Source organism: Mytilus trossulus, chromosome 3, assembly GCF_036588685.1.
Source record: "Mytilus trossulus isolate FHL-02 chromosome 3, PNRI_Mtr1.1.1.hap1, whole genome shotgun sequence".
NCBI lineage: Eukaryota > Metazoa > Mollusca > Bivalvia > Mytilida > Mytilidae > Mytilus > Mytilus trossulus.
Window position 1 is genome coordinate 39,606,967 of NC_086375.1, and position 18,381 is coordinate 39,625,347.

General features: G+C 31.5%; 1 protein-coding gene across 6 annotated transcripts in view; it reads right to left on the bottom strand.

Moving 5' to 3' along the window:
• Positions 1-1,301: 1,301 nt before the first annotated feature.
• The window catches only part of LOC134711453 (protein FAM124A-like), a 31,865-nt gene continuing 14,785 nt past the window's right edge, over positions 1,302-18,381 (bottom strand). Inside the window, exons 1-3 of one of the 6 annotated variants that reach the window (XM_063572053.1) lie at positions 11,836-11,855; positions 4,580-4,629; positions 1,302-3,006 (exon numbers count right to left, since the gene is read on the bottom strand). In XM_063572053.1, coding sequence (XP_063428123.1) covers positions 2,003-2,980 — 978 coding nt within the window. In that variant the 5' untranslated portion in view covers positions 2,981-3,006; positions 4,580-4,629; positions 11,836-11,855 and the 3' untranslated portion in view covers positions 1,302-2,002. Of the gene's footprint in view, positions 3,007-3,325; positions 3,456-4,579; positions 4,630-7,452; positions 7,733-10,866; positions 10,949-11,835; positions 11,856-18,381 lie in introns of those variants that run through there. The other 5 variants (XM_063572051.1, XM_063572052.1, XM_063572050.1 and 2 more) reach the window with 5 other exon arrangements.

An 18,381-nucleotide genomic window follows, 5' to 3' on the forward strand; every position in this document is an offset into this window, starting at 1 on the left:
TCAACCTTTGTTTTTTTCTGTGTTTGGTTTGTTTTGTATACATCTGTCAGTCACTTAGTCAACTTTTGTTTTGCCATGTCGTTGTTAGTTTGTTTTTCGACATATGACTTTGAATTTCCATTAAATAGGTAAAGTTAATTATATCATATCTCTTATGTTGTATACTTGGTTTATATTTAAATATTAAAAAAAACACTACACATTGTTTATAAATATATTTTATTCTTTATAATAAATACAATTGTCATTTTATAATAAATACAATGTTGTAACAACGCTTCATATTCTTACAAAATAGTTCAGTAGCACTAGTAAATGCATTTTTATTCCATTATCCCAATTTGGAAGAAATTAGTCATGTTTGCTTTAAAAGAAAGTTACATACAGTCTACAAACAAATTTTATTAGATTGCTGCCTTTCAGGAGTAAAAGTTTGATAAATCCGTATTTTAACAGAAAATGAATGAATGTGTTCATGTTTCCATGATGAATAAGACTTTAGATATAATTTATATCAACAATTGAAAGACTGTTAATTTCTGTAGCTTTTGCATCTTTTTAAACACATCAGAATTTTTTTATATGAATTGACATACTGCATTGTTTTAATACAAAAACCATCATTACACAGAGTTGATAGCATATTGAAAACTCTGAATTTGCCGGTCTGTTACATTTCGATAGCTTTACACATATTGTAATGGGCCGACCATTTCAGATACAGACATAATTATTCAGTTTAACAACTATAATCGTCATGTAAAGTACTGATAACAAATTTCAAAAATATGCTTTACCATTTCTTCAGTATACAACAAACATACTTTTTTCCAAATCAGAATTTCTTAACGTAGCTATTACTTGGCAGTAAATTTGATTAAATGCAAACATATAAGTGTAAGTAAATTGCTTCATCCAACTCGGATGAGGTCTATAAGAAAATAATACAGACATGACAGAGATATATGTTTGATGGTTTTCGTGCAGGAGTGCAACATATATACCATTATTGCCGTCTTCAGAATAGGTCAGAAACCTAGAGTTATTCTATCTTTTTTACTTTAAAGTTTTATTCCAAAACCATTCATACTATATCATTTTATTTTTTTGTAGTAATGTATACAATATACAATAATACTAAAATGTCATTAAATAAGATGGAATGTACGTGTATATATATGAACAAATACATGCTAAGTAAGAAATGGAGAAGGTATAGATACATTCGCAATGTGGACACTACCACTAGTATCGAAATGAAATAAATAAGAAGTATTCCAAAACTTCGCTTAACTAGGCCGTTTCTTCTGAATTATATAAGTATAATGTGTCTTGAAACATGAGAAAGATACTATGTCTGTTGGGCCACGGAAGGAAGCTTTTTTGTCCCATCTAAAATTTGACTCTCATTCTTTTTATTCATCTATCGCCTGGAAACAATGTGTTTGTCCTGAGAATTTGGTGTTGAAGCCAATTATGTGATAGTCTTTGAGAAATTTTTATGTTAACTCTAAGCGTTTTAGAGCTTCGCTTATTTAAAAGATAGTTGTTTTTGTTGACGTACGTTCGTGTCTTTTGTTTGCTGCTTAGATACTATTTTAGAGACTTCAGTTCCTACTCATATTCCTTCTTAATTGTTCGTACTTTAACGAGCATATTGTATGGCAACAAATGATAATGTACATTATGAAACATACGTAAGGAGTGTCAACACTCTGTTCTTCAGGTTGATGTTGTTTGAAGAAACAATGTATTTAATTAAAGTGTACATAAATAATTGTATTGGGAAATGAAGTTCAGGTATTTCAGGATCTTTTGTGATGTATTGTGCATTCTGGGTTAAGTGGGTAATTTAAATGCAGTATCTAATTTTCTTGACTTTGGTACACTTTGATCAAATGGAATACTTAATGATATAGAGTGATGAAAATGGGGTGCAAACAAAATTTGATTCTTTGAGGTGACGAAATTACTGGCAATGTTTTAGGTTTAATCTGCTGTGTCATACATAAAAACCCGATAAGTGGACTGTTTTGTCTGACGTGTCAGACTTGTCTGAATTTGAGGATTTTCTGGAATTGTCCGAATTTGAGGATTTCCTGGAATTGTCCGAACTATCAGAACGTTTCCTGTTAATGTCCAACGATTTTTCTAGCACAGGTGTCGGACAACCAGTCACTTCTAATATAATTGTATTTCCATCATGGTCCATTGTTTCCCATCGAGTATCTGATAATGGTTTACACACATTTGGAAACAACGGCACAATATGTCCTACTTCCGGTACTCGGAACTGTAATTTCACACAATATGGAGGTCGTGGTTTAGTTTCACCTCCTAATTTCTTTAATGCAAATTGAATGTCATAATGAATGTGAGTATGAACTGTGAACAAACAGAAATCGTTTCGATGCAAATCCGGTTCTGATCCGATTATCAATTTATAAAACCGCACCATATCGTTCCAATTATCTTCACTAGTGAACACAACCATCCGTATATGTTCTTTCCCATAATGCACTTGTCTGACAGCCCAAAGAGGTAGATCGTCTGATGTGTAATAAAAGTCCTGACTATTATAAGGGTAGGGGTTTACCCTTCCCCTCGCAACTTGTTCTGAATGATGAAATTTCCAAGGTGACCTTTCAAAATGTCGTTTTGCACCTTGAATACGTTCACAACCTAACATTCCTTCTTCGTGTAAAAACACCATTATAGAAATACTTGGTATATGTGATGTATAAACATCTAAATGATTTTCAGTGTTTCCGTTTGTATCTGTCATTTCCGCAACTTTGACCACATGGAGATCTGGGTCAATCCAATCAATAACTGGTTGGTATATGTCCATCATTGGGTAAATCTCGTGAGAGTCTGTGAGACAATGGATTGTCAGTCGATACGGATCACTGAGCATTATTGAATCTGTATCTGAGGTTCCCGACAAACTAACACTTTCTGCCTCAGTCTCTGAACGCATTGAGCTAATAGAGGATATGCTGCTGCCTAAAAAACATGAATTTGGATGTGTAAAATATATAAGAAAAGCTGTGTTTTTAATTGTTTAAATGCCCAACATTCTTACTTTCTTCCCTTCTTAAATTGAGTGTCGTGTCACACGGTGTGTATAAGTCGCTTTTTCCTTGTTGCAAACATACGGCTATGTGCAATTGTCAGTATAAACTAGTGATGCCCTCTTAAAACAATAAATATAATATATCGTGCAGTACAACAAACATTCATTTTATATGAAACTATATGATATATTATACTCTCTCTCTCGGAAAAATAAATAAAAAAATAAATTTAAAACCAGCGTATTTACCATATTATGATGAACAATGATGAGAACTGTCAATGACATGTCTATTTCATTGTATCTTTAGTTTTCAACCTATCTTTAAATATTCCATTGTGTGCTTTCACGAGTTAAGAAAGGACTTCGAACATATTCACATATTACTCTTTTTTAAATTGAAAGTAATAAGAAACTAGTCAAACCGAAAAGTTCAAAGAGAGCCATTGTTTGGTTTAAAAATAAAACTTTAATTATCTTCTTATGTAAACATTATTATATTTTTCGTCGTAGAGCCTATTTGAAACAAGATTGAAAAGATTAGCTTTAAGATGTTATCTTTGACGATTTGTATTTTCTTTTTAACCTGACCGAAAGAGGTGTTGATTGTTGACAAATAGAAATACAACAAAAGACATGAGTAGATCGGTACCCGTAGATCATAGCTTTATGGCAGATAATTGGATAGTCATCATTAGAACTACTGAACTCGCCGTCTTGTAATAAAAGTCTTTGTCCAATGGAATTAGTATTTTGCCTTTGTCAATTTGTGTATACGGATTATCTCTGAAGAAAGAGAATCGTTTTCTTTAAGTTTTACCACAAAATTAAGTATAGACATCTGGCAATCCGTAGATTTAAAATAATTAATAAGACGAGGTTTCATGAAACAAAACAACAGTAAAGTCATGGTTCAAAATGAATGTTCGTTTTATTGATAATTCGAAGATCTATACTAAAATGTAAGGTCACAATTACTAACAGTACAAAGGATAAGACAAAAAATAGAAATTACTAACCTTTTCGATTCCTCGTATTAAAATATTTTCCTTTATGTTTTTCAGATATTTTTAGTCATTAGAACACCACAAAAACAGTAGTGAAAGAAGCAGAAGTGCCATATGTTTCATAGTTTTCTATAAAAACAGCAGCACACCACTTGAATATCTTTATTTCTCATAATGTGTAAACTGACCATGCATATAATGTATAAAACAAATAGAGACGGCTAAAGAAAATATTATTGAAAGCCTATTTATAAAACTCATGTTGGTAAATTCAGTAAATATTTTTCTTATTTTTATTTTACTGCATTTTTGTCAGTTTCTTTTTTATCTATTTTTTTGCATTGAAAGACTACGTTTCGTCGAAAAACTTACATTTACGCGTTTAGCTGCATTTTCGCTAGAATCTTTTAAAAAAATATATGCATTTTATTAGATTTTTCACGGTTTATAATATTATAGTACTTGAGAATATACACCATTATAAATTTATACATACCGTCATTTGAGGAGTTTGATGCAGACGCCGATAAGCTTCCTCGACGTGATCTGAAATTAAGCAAAATATTAATAATCAAGAGATAAGAAAAAAAAGAAGAAAAAGAATGGTATTTAAAGTGGAGAAATAATGTTTAAAGATGGATCCATTAACAAAATATACGCTTTAATAGCTCATTACCAATCTATCAGCATAATTTGAAATTTGAAAGTAAAGTGTAGAATGTAGATATTAACTATGAAACAGCTCATTTTTCCTGCGATTCGGTAATTGTAACAGAATCGAATCACTTTGTTCCATTCAAGAGTTATATATCTCAATAGTACGCTATATTTTTTCCCTACTACATTGATAGTAAATTTGACAACGACATTATTTGCGTTTCGATCTTTAATACCAGCAGGTGCGCGGCAAACAATAACTATAACATATAACTGAATAAATGGAATACAATGCTAAATCTGGTGATAAATATCGATGTAAAAAGAAGAAAAGATTAAAAATATTTGCTCTATAATTGTTTCTTATCAATATCTAACCCAATTTCCCTTTTTGCCAGGTGGGAAATTCTTGATTTTTTTCATCGGTGTTTATTTTACACTTTATTATTAAATATTTATATTACTCTAATTAAAACCTGTTTCAACAAAACCAGAATTGAAATTTAAGTAAGCATTGTATGAAATTGTCAACGTTCGTTTATTCAATAGTCCGTTTTGTTTATTTCAAATAGAATTTTTATTATGGGATATCAATAGATCTAAGGTTACGACTATGGTCGGTCATAAAAATTTATTTCATGGTATCAAATCACCTTAACAAAGTAGCATAGTATTCATCAGAATCCGTCTGAAAACACGATAGCTTGTTTTGGTATTTCAGTGATTGTGCTTTGTGTGGTCTTATCATTTTATTAAAGAGTAAATATAATAGTTGATATCGATTATAAAAGATTCGCAAACATTTGTATTTTGTTATATTATTCGGAAATAGTTTGTGTTTTATTCTTTTCATATAGCGTATTTTATTTTGCTCTTTCTCGACTTGTCGTGAACAGTCATTCTGTTGATATGAAATACCAAAATTCCTTATAAGAAATGGACGTCTGGAAATACTTTAAACTATACGACCAACAAACCATGCTCGAACAACATTCGATATGGAGTATTTGCACATTCTATTAAAGATCTAGACCTTGTTTTCTGGTATTTTCAAATCCAAGATGCAGGAAGACACCCTATCTACCTTAACACGACAAACTCTTAATAATTTTATTGCCAACTGTCTACTTCAATGATTGACATACTTAAAATATATCACCAGTGTTTGAAAACAATTTGCAACGTTTGCAAACCGTAATCCTTTATTTGGACCATAGTGATTTACATTTTTATGGCCATAAAACACCTGTTACAAATTTAATTTCGTAATCATCCCACTTCTTTGTACCATTTCCTGTATATTTTAAATGTGCTTGATAATTTTCAAATAAAAACGGCGAATAAAAAAACTATGATTTATTTTGCCAAATTATAGCCATGAATAGTAATGTCATTTATATCACTGCATTGGGTAATCTTGTCAACGCACCACTGTTGTTTACAATGGAGAAGAAACCCCATATCTCGATCCAAACAAAGAACACACAGTCTTAACAGATAGCCGTTTGCTTCAAGAAAGAGAACACCAAGGAAAGTTCAACGCAATAAATCACATAGGCCGTAATCCCCAAATTATACCTTCTTTACTTAATACATTCACTTTCCTTTTACTTTTTACAATTGGGATATGGATTGTTGAAAACTTTGTTGAGCATTGAAAACAAAAATGATATTAGTTCGCGTGATTACTACCTATAGTTGTAAACATGTAATTTTGGTATTAAAACCATTAATTTACAAAACAAGGATTGTAATCACGCACATAAAAACTTGTATACCAGCCCACCTGCTTGTTCCTTTGATAGGGCTTATTAGATGTGCGTTTTCCCTTAAACGGTCTTAACTGGTCAGTTTACCAATCCATACTATTGACAACTTAAAAAAGAACAAGTCATGTATTCGACTAATTTGATATTTGTTTGCTTCCTTGCTGGCTATTATAAAATGAACATTCGCAAAGACATATTTTATTTGCTGATAACAGACCTCCACGATCCCAAAAGATGTATAAACCATAAGCCCCACGCCCCAAACTTTGAGAAAACCAAAGTTTATAAACATGAGAAACCTATTGCAGTGCCCACCAACTCGAGTTTTTAGCGCAGCCTTTATCAGACAGACTCACGATTAAACTATTGTGAAGGAAAGTACTTGAAAAGTATAGGGAGTTCAAAACTTAGAGATCATAAAACATGACAAACTAAATCGTCTAAAGTTAGTACTGTCTTCTTGGTTAAAGTCAAATCATGGAATTATCATTTCATTTTACTTCCATGGTCAAATTGCATGTAAAAAGATCACTAACAGCCAACTTTTTTTTTTGTTTAAATCATACTAGTAATTATAGAACTTTTAATAAGCGTACACCTGCATGCATTTAGTTTCCACTGTATATCTCCTTGTTAAATAAATTTAATTAAAAACAAAAGGAAACACAACAGAAGTCTCAACCATGCATGCAGGCACGTGATTAACTGGATACCTAAATCTTGTAGGAAGATCTACGTAAATCAAGATTAAAAATTACTTTGAAAGTGAATTGAAAGAAACACTTGAATTTTAAAGTTATATATTATGACTCATTTTTCTTTGTGTTAAACTGTAAGCAATTTAGACAACTTATTAACAAGAAAGATTCATATCTATCACGGAAAAGCAATAAAGTATAAACATATATACATTTTGAAAAGACCATATCATACGAACTCCTACCTTTAAAGCAGTTTTACGTTCATTATCCTTCATTTTCTCAATTCCATAATGACTTAAAATGTAAAACACACATGCAGTACACAACAGCCAGAAAACAAGTTAAATGTCCGAAATAGTTTGGTTAGGCGTTCAGTAAATAGTGAAACATGATGTCCAGTAATAGTTTGTCGTGTCACATACCTTGTTTAAAGAAATACTTGTACAATACAGGTCAAACTTCCATTAAGTGCTCTTCTGACATCTTAACATCATATTACTTTTAACTTCCGGAGTAAAGTAGAATAAAGGGACACTTCAGGTAAAATGGGTTAGTTTATTCATAATTTTCATATGTATAGAATATGAGAATTTAAATTGTGAAGTCAACCTTGGACCTATTTTTATTGTAATTCGGCACACTATGCAACGTATGGATTAAATATTGTTTACACAGGCCATTTTATAACTGTTACCCCCAAAACATGTTTATTCTTCGTAAATCCATACTACTAACTTATTTTATAGTCGTCTATTACAGGCTAAAATATATAAATACACTTGCTATTATATAATATATATTTATTTTGTTTAACATGTAGTAATACACATTGATTCAAATGTCAGTCGGGTGTATGCAGTATTCAGTGTCTTAAGCTCTGTTCAGTTAACCAGAATTATGATGGTCCTTACGAACTCAGTCTCTCACAAATACTTATGAGTCAATTACTTCGTATGTCCATTAGGTTACAGGATGTTTAAAAATACAATTGAAAAAAAATCTGACTGCTCTTTTTTCAAATCTTTCTCCTTGTAGTTATTTCTATCTTTTTAACAAGTGTTTTAATAGTCTGTCTTGTTATCTATAAGTTTCATTTAGAGCCATTTCAATGCACCAAGGGCGAATTTAAAAAAAAAAAACCGCTGTAACCATTGTAATTAAGTACTACTAGTACTTTAAATGATCCATTTCTAACCTTAAAGTAAACCAAGGCTGTCTCTCTCTATACGTTGTTGGAGTATTTGATATACATGTACTTTAATAGATTACGTAGTTGTAAATGATAATATTTGACAGTAGGTCTGTTTTCATACTTTGATCACCTGAATGGGATCACAGCAAGTTATCAATTACTGAAATAGGCTATTAAAAATTTCAATGGAACATTTGTACGATCCTGTCAATTTAATGACGTATCGACGTTTTTAAATTTCATTTTAAAAGTAATAATGAAATGTCATAACTCCGATTTGTTTGCTGGTTATGACAAACATTATTGCATTGTGCATATATCGATCATTAATCATTGTAACAATAAAACTTTCGTCTATACAAAACGTTATTGATAACTCAAACTGACACCGAACTGCAACTGCAATGCACATGATAACTTCTGTATTTAATATCAAATTTCATTTTTTTTTAACAATCAGAGGAATTGCACTTTTATACAGTCGCTATGTGGTCTGATATCGTTATGCGTTAGTCTTTAAAAAGCATTCATTTTGGAGGAATGATTTAATTTACGACGGAACCACACATGACAAATTAAAGGACACGATCATAGTAACATGAAAACCTTTAATACGAAAGGAAAATAATCTATTGAGGCTTGCTTCATTTGTTTTCCACGCCAATGCATATTGAAATAGAACATTTTTTTTGAAAAGGTAACGTACCCATGCAGTATAGCATAAAGACTGCAGTAAATAACCCTTTATTAGGTTATTAAGATAAATATTACACCGTTTATGATATTATACGGAATGGAATTTTACAATAGATTTATTATAGCAGAACATATTTATTCAAATTTATTGAAATGATGTGGTTTCTTGCATTTTTTCCCTTTTTCTCCTAGTTCTATTTCAATTCATTTTACCATTTCATGTCTTACTTTTTTTTCTTCTTACGATGCCCATGGAAAGAACAATTAAAGTATCAAAGCCCCAAAAGATTTAAGAAATGCTGTTTACAAACTCAAATGCTAGAAATTACTTTTCCTGTTAGAAATATAAATCTTTGAACTACCGGTAATTGGACTTCCTTAAGTGTTTAAAAAATACTTTTCTTCCTCTTTGAACACTCAAGATAAAAACCAAAGTGCTAAGGCACCAACAGTGATACTGTTTGCAAATTCTAATGCTGCACATTACTTTACGTTTGCTCTTTCAAAAAGTAAAATAATTAGACTTCCTGGAGTGTTTTAAAACATACAATTTCAATTTTACTCTTGACTAGAAGTAAATACAAAAAATACTAAAACCGAGAAAAAACTATTTATCAAATTTTCAACCTGTTGTGTTCAAGTGTCATGCCAATGTCAAGTGTCAACATATTAGGACCAGCATCTTTAAAATCTTAAACATTTTGATAAACTACCCCTGACAAATCAAATTAGAAAGTATTTAGAGTCATACATGTGTGTAATGATGGTCAAGGTATGAGTACCTTAATTGGTGGTCTATTGACTGGTCAGAGTTAAGATTTTGTACTATTAATACAGTCGCTTTGTGGCAGTTCATCTTAAGAAATATTTTCGTCGTAATCACCTTTTTGTTAGCTTTTGACCAATTATTCACCTATCCAACCGATTAATGAAGGAATTCCGCGCATTCATAGTTTGAACATGTCCGTAATATATAGAAAACGAACCGCTGTGGGTCTCATTAATACTTTAGTTACATGTATATGTGTACCAATTAGTAAGATAAATGTTACACTGACTGTTTATTAAAATGGCAATATCTATAAACGTACTTCATTTAGTTAACTTATGTTTTAGGTCATTCCGTGTATTGATGCTTGAATTCCATCTACATATTTAGTCCGATAATGTTTACATTTAATGGGAACATACTTGATAGATTGTCTTTAAATAATGTATGTCTTACAATTACGTTACAATTTTTTAGGAAAGATTATGTTGTATTCCACTATTTGTTTTCGTAAATTCGCTAAATGTAAATATATGCGACAGTAACCCTACCATTGGCGGTTAAAGTGTGGGTTCCAGGGTTGGACACCCTTTTTTGTTTGCTTGAAAGATAAATGCATTTGAATAGGGACATATGGTTGGATCCAACGTTTTATCTAGGGTTCGGACCATCTCCTTAATGACGATGGCTAGATAATCCCCTGCCTACCAAAGTTGAAACAATATAAAAATCAATAATGAACGGCTTTGAGACAACAGACACGAGTCTAAACCGTACAACATGCCAATATATAAGGCAAACTATCGGCGGTCTTTCTTTGTTAGCTATCTTTTAAATACACGCAAGTTACTACATAACATTTCTTGCTGGCCGAGATGAAACACCCAAAGGGAAAGTTGTATTGTTTCACATAGAATAAACGGTGCCTAACTGTCCATCCTTTTGATAAATTTCTACAGAAAATTCCCTTCTAACACATATAAAATCCTTTCTTCTTACCTTTCATATAGACACTTACTGGCGTCAAGTCACAAATACTTTTATTGATATCGGAAGTACAGAGTCGGATCTACTCAATAGTACTTGATGATAAAAATTGATTTAGTCCTTCTCAAGTGGGCTTATTTACAACACCTTCTTTGCAAATTTATCTAAGATGATAATAATGATTATAAAAGGTTAATGATACCTAGTTCGCAGCTATCGTAAGAGTTGTTGACTTTGAAAATCAAGGCAAAATAAACAGAAATGTATGTATAGTATCAAAGAATATTTAACGCCTCACTTAAACATTCTGGCGCGACCTCAGACACACGTGACATAAACTTTCTTCATGAAAGGTGTGAAAGATTAAATAGTTCAAATAAACTATACTATTTGGACTATTTTTGAAATAGGCAAAGTACTTTTGCATATTGTTTGATACACAAAAATCGATCAGTTTATTCAATAGTGCTTTGCTATTGAAATTGTGTTTCGTACATGTATATGTTTAGTAAAAAGGTTTATAGGGGCCCTTTATAGCTTGTTGTTCGGTGTGAGCCAAGGCTCCGTGTTGAAGGCCGTACTTTAACCTATAATGGTTTAATTTTTGAATTGTTGTTTGGATGGAGAGTTGTCTCATTGGCACTCACACCACATCTTCCTATATCTATATTATGTTGTATGCTTATGTTTATGCATGGCTCTTAAACTCTGCATATATAGTTTTTCTATGTAGAAATAATTTTGTAGCATTACAACACATATGATTATTTTACTTCGGTATTAAATGCCAATAAATCGATTTCATTGTTCGTTTTTATTTTCCCTTAATCTGAAATATCGCATTCAATTGCTTTTTTGCGTGAACGAATGAAAAATTCAACGTAATTTAATTAAAAAACAAGACATCTGCAATTATTTTGGAATTGCAAGTCAAAAATTTCCCTGGTCATAATACATAAAAAGAAAACTGAAACAACCTACCATAACGATGTTATGCATGGAAACAAGTTGTAAACATCATTTAAGTTGTCCCTGCAGGCTGAGAGTTTCAATAGATTAAAATGACATGGAAATGTAATCTTCCGTCAAGAACCCTTTTTCAGAGTTGATATGGCACAATCTATTCGATTTTCACTACTCTATTCAGAACAAAAACAAAATTCCCTCAAACAAAAGAAGATCGATTCAAAGTTGCGATCGTAAACTAATCCAATTTTAGTAATCCAATTAAAACAGACAAAGAGAACAATACTTAGAAATTTTATGGGCGAGAATCAGATAAAACCCTGAATAGCTGATGCTGATCTCACTGAAGATCCATCTTTGAGTCCCATTATTTGTCAAGGTTTGTGAAAACATCAGAAAATAATGGAATTATTAACAATTATATTTAGATGAGTGAATTACAGTCTTTGATCTTATCGAAACATGTCTTTTTCTATTGAAAAAAGTTCGTAATTTCATAAAGCCGTCTGCTTTGCTATTGATCTGAAAGATCTAACATGCTATAAATTATTTTTTATAAACTGTATTTTTTTGGGCTTCCCTCATCCTCTCATTTTCTTTTCTGTTTTAATATGGCTTGTATATTGTATCTCTTAAGAAGTTCTTATCATAGTCCTATAAAAAAAACTAATCGCAAGACTATAAGCAAAGGTGAGTAATATATGTCAGAGCAAAAGATATGAAACAAAAAAACACGTTCGTTAAGAAGATATCAAAGTAAGCTTTAATTGAGAAAAATATCTGTAATCTGAACTTTGAACGTATGTAACGTACGTAATATCCTTATACCATGTTTGAGTAAATATTCAGAGTACGTAAAACATAAATTAACTGTGTTTGACCAAGAAAAGAAAATCATCATCATGTTAGAGATATGACTTCAAAAGTTTTAATAAAAACAAAATGTTATAAATTTCAAAAATGTTTGTAAGCCAAGTTTAAATCTCTAAATCTGTTAGACTAAACACAGTTGGACTTTTTTCAATATTGAGATATCTGATAAGTTACACCCTATCCTACATGTCAAAGGAATGTGATTAAAACAAAAGTGTCACTATTCCTTTAAAAATCAGTCGCTTTGTTCTTTTTTATGTCGTGATATGAAAGTCAATGGTTGTATGAACTAATTTGTATGAACTATACAGTAATATGACAGGTGGCTAACGTCCCAAACAGAAACTAATATCTTAAAGATCTAAACTTTTTAAACTCAAATATTTATATTCATTAGAAAAAAAGGTTTGGTACTTCCGTCCCTAACAATTTAACTGTCCGTCCATATTGAAAACACAGATTGCAACACGTTATATCTGTTTCCAAAAGAGTAAATTGGTACTGTTGAAAACTTACACTTTCAACAAATCTAAATATACAATATCTTCCATTGGTTTATTGGAATCAAGCAATACAACTCTCATTAACCGATTGTGATTTGCATCTTTTCATTTTTCAGTTAGTACTTATAAAAGAGATTATCTAATGCATATCTATTTTGAAGCCTCTATTGAAATATCTTTCAGTAAAAAAGCAGATGTTATATTGTACTATTGCTTATATATATATGAAACATATATATGCAGCAAAGACAAGGATGTGAACATTTACAATGCATATGTAACCGTAAACCGTCTTTTACAATGAGCGAAATACATACAGTATTGAAGGCTCATTGATGACTGCAACACATGAAATATTTGAAGAGTTACAGCCAACGACCTAAATTTCGTAAAAAAAAGATAGCAAAGTTAAGGATAGCTATGCACTGGTTAACTGCATGGTTTTGCATGGTATTATAAATTTGGAGTATAAGCAAGAGCTTTTTGTCAGCATCAAACGCTCCTTTCCCCTGTCATTGTGTCCCGCCGCATATGATGACAGATAAACCTGATGAATTTGAAATTAATAGGAAAATACGATTGTTTGCAACCATTGTGTGTTGAATAATAATTAATATTCGAATTATCAAAATGTTAATTTGCTTTGTTACAAAAGCAGAGGTTGTAATCGGAAATGAGTAAACCCTCGCGTTTGTTTCCTATCAGATTAATGTCACAACTGAGATTTGTTTTCAAAGAAATAAACGCAGTAATTACAGCGATGAGACGCCTTTTAAAAAATTATGGCAATCGTTTTAAAACTGAACGTTGTATGTTTTGTAAACAAGTTATGTTTCAATGTGAAAGGAAGTTCTATGTTTGCTCTAAAGAAGTCCTTGTTAGCATTGATGACATCAATATTTGCACAACGTTTACGACTTATTATTTAAACAAGACATTAAAGGAAGACTTAGTTGTAGTGTAAAGCAATAATATTGAAGATTATATTTATTGCTTAATTGGTGGAACTGTTTAACTGGTATATTTCCGCTTTCAATGTTGACGAGAAATAAAATGTCGGTTTTCTAAAATGAAGTTATGTCCCGGCCGTAATCTTTGAAATTTTTTTTATCAGTAAAAATAATTGTAGTTGGGTATTAAACTTGACAGCATATACAAATAAGACACCAAAGTGAAAAGAGATACAGAGAACTACATGTTTGGCCAATCATATGCAAGACACTGTGACATGCGCGGATCCAGAGGGGGGTTCCGGGGGTTGGAACCCTCTTTATTTTGAACGATCAATGCATTTGAATGGGGACATGTAATTGGAACCTCCCCTTTGTCCTGGGTTAGGACCCCCTTTAAAATGGCTGGATCCGCCCCTGTGTGAAGTATACTATTGTTAAAGTTACCCCGTGTCTAAGAAAGCTGTTATGTATTGTGTTGATGACCATATTTTATTTGGGCCTTGAGAGGTCTTTTAATTTTGCTTGTCTTTCCAACGTTGTTCAAGTATATCTCATGTCCTCTCCTAAACAGTATAAGACTTTTTTGTTTGGTGATCTATACTCTTAGTCAGATTTTTCGTACATCAAATGATAGATTAAACCGCACAATTAGTAACTCTCTCTTTCAGAAATATACAAACAGAAGGCCACCATGCACTCGCGATATAGTTATCATAATGTACTCAATAATTCGCGTGTTTCAAAGATCTATCACATCTCTTAAGATCAATCAATATTAACATTGATAAGTATACCATCAATCAAAGCAGACTGCCAATTAGAAATTTTATTAAACAGATGGATTACTGTCCATGCGTAATAAACACTTTTACATAAATCGAAGACACGTTTCAAATCACAAAATCTATAGAATTAGTTATTACAAATCCTTTGGTTGTTGTCATCAACTTTCAATAAATCAGGTATTGTGGGAAATAACTATAATAAAAGATCTCAATGTAGATACACAAAAGGGAAACTAGACTTACGAATGAAGAGCATAATGCGTTAATGATGTATACAAGGAACATGTACAGAACAGATGTATAAACGCACTCGAATGCGAAAACGATTAAGAATATAATACACAACGCTTTTAAGAACCCGAACTCGAGATCTTTTATCAACTCAACGGAAGATAACGACAAAACGAACTACATTCGAATAGTTACTAAGAATATATAGTGCTCCCAAATAGTTGGCATATCTTTTAATAATGTATAGACGGTACGATTTCTGCATTGTTGACGGTATAAAGTTGCTTACATCTACATTCTTTAGTCTCTGGTTAGTAATTATCTCATTTGCAATCATAAAACATCTTCTTTTGCGAGCTATTTTATGACCTTAATACAAAATACGAATTCACTAACTACATAGGTTCTTTTGTAAGTTAAGCATGCATGTTTCATACGGGTTGGTTAAAAGTATGCACTATCTAGCTGGTGATTGTTATAGGTTATATGACATCTAGAATAAGTGCAAACATTAATGTCAAAACAAGCTGTGGTCACGATAGCTATATTAAAACATTAGCTTATCAATACAAACGTTTCATGGGCTTTGATACTTTAAGTTATAGTTCAACTGATTCAAAAACTGTCAGAAACCGACAAAAAGCTTAAATCATCAGCCCACTATATGTCCGTACCAGATGGTGGTGAAGGGAAACTTTTCATGATGCGAGACATACTTCTGATGTTGTATTGATTGTCGAAGTCTTAGTATTGATGAAATGACAGTCATTAAGATCATGACTAGTTCATCCCTCATTATTAGCGGTTTTTTTTCTACTGTTAGCACTGGAGAATCTAGTACATATAGGTCCCTATAACATATACGCACATTATGCAGACTTTAAAATCCCAAATTTTGAAATAGGACTTGAAAAATAGAACAAGAGGTTTAACACTTCACATATACTCAATAAATACATGTAGATTGACTGATGTTTTAAATTGCTAATTGTCCAGTGGTAAATGTTGAAACATTTTTAAAAAGGCGATGATGAAAATTTTCTAAGCTTAAGTCTCTTTTTTCTACTGTTATGCTAGTTTGCTGTTGAGTGTTGAACAATTATTTCTCTTTCAACTTTGATTTAGTCGTTTTAAGATCTTTCTTTTTTACTTGTTTGAATTGGAAAATCCAAATCTTTGTCAGTTGAAATGATAACCATATACGTTCATATTTATCTCATCGTACTTTAATATTTAAATTTACATGCTTCAACAATAATTCAATTTATAATATTAAACATGTAAATACCTGTATTATACCTGCATTATACTTATCACTCTGTAAACATAAGCCGCTTATAAGTATTTACAGTGCTATTTGTATCAATAATCGGAGCTCAGGGGAAATTTACAAGAATAACCTTTTATGTATTTAATGCTTCTAACCTTCTTTAAGTATATTACGACTTAGTTTGTGTATTATCAGTTTTATTAGTCTTTGTTTGGGCAGTTACAAACACTTCATCATACTCTAGTCGTCTATTGAAAGTGTTTAGTCTGAAATATTGTTCTCCATACAAATTTAAGGAAGCGAAAAAAGTTCAAGTTCCTAAATACAAAACCATGTATTGTTATCTCTTATTAAATAGCTCATCTTGAGTGTTCTTCAATGAGGACATATCGGTTCCATCTGTTTTAAACATCTATCATTACTAGCAAAACAAAATGATTGTCCTTTCATGAAGTGGAAATAAAAAGAGTTGGGAGATCCTTCATTAGAAAAACTTACAATGCCATGGTAAAAACTGAAAAAAAACTACAAAAAGACAAACAGCAGTCTTTACATAGCACATCAGAAATAAAAATGTGAAACACTTGAGTGTCTTTTCATTTCAGAACGTGGCGTTTTGAATGATATTAGTTTAAAGTAGCAAGTCGACAAAAATGAATAGAAATAAAATGAAAGGTTGTTTGATTTTAATTGTCCTTCAATAAACCATTTACTAATATCTTATGTCATCCCTTCACAAAATGAGAATTTCAACATTTACATATGTATAGCATACATAAAGGTATCTCCTTGTACCACTGAAGGTGACATAACACAGTGCACAGGGACGTGATGTAATCAATGCATACATTGATGTTCTGTAATATATGTCTGCTCAACATGTAAGAGAAATTTTCAATTTCTGACATGTAAAACACGGTGAAAAGTGGCTTGTGTCAGACGTTATACGTGTTCCTATGCATTTTACAACTTGTTTCTTCAATTGGTAAAATTTCAGATGTATTTTTTTATCATTGCATGACATTTTTTGTACATTTTATCCAAATTTACTTCATTATTGAGCATAATCTCTTACAACCCTTGCTTTGACTTAAGTTGTATTTAGTGTAAATTTGGGCGTTCTGCGACATAAAAAGATATATTTGATGATTTTGTTTAAGGCATAAGGTGTAAAGATGGTGTTTTAACATCGTCAATACATGCAATTTCTAATGTTAATGCAAGTCATTCATTTTTTTCACATTTTCATATCGTTTTTAATCATCTAACTTCATTTCATATTAAGGTTATTTGGGATTTTCTTTTCAAATAAAAAAGCCTACAAGGTTCATGTTCGTATATAAAACATATTACAAGATGCTATATGCATCATCCTAAGACTTATTTGTGATATATTGCAAAGCACAGCTTGACAGAGGAGCAGGAACTATCCATTCAAATCTTTGATTGTACAATCAAAATTATTTTCCAGTACTACAGACTACAGAAAGCCGTCTTCGCTAAAAGCAGACAAACACACAAAGATAAACAACAACGAGCAACACATAGTGTAGAATCATTTGATATAGCTACAATGTGATGGTGTTAAACCCAGGCTGGTTGATCCTTTGCAAGATTGAATCCATGACTCTCAGCAAGGTTGAGACCAATTGCGATCAGGAAACCACTATGAAACCACTAGGGCTCATGAGATCTGGATAACTATTTACAAACTATAGCTGGGATATTTTTCTTCTTTTTTTAATTTAATATTCAGATAAGAATCTATACTAAGCTCCGCAACAATTTACTTTCGACATTAAGGAAGTTCAATATGAATATTTTATATCTCAAGGTTATTGGACTATATATGCTAGTGAAGCATACTAGTCTATATCGTAGATGTTTAAATTTTTATGTTTATTACTTTCCATTTCAATGAAACTAATACAATAAAACGCTTTTGA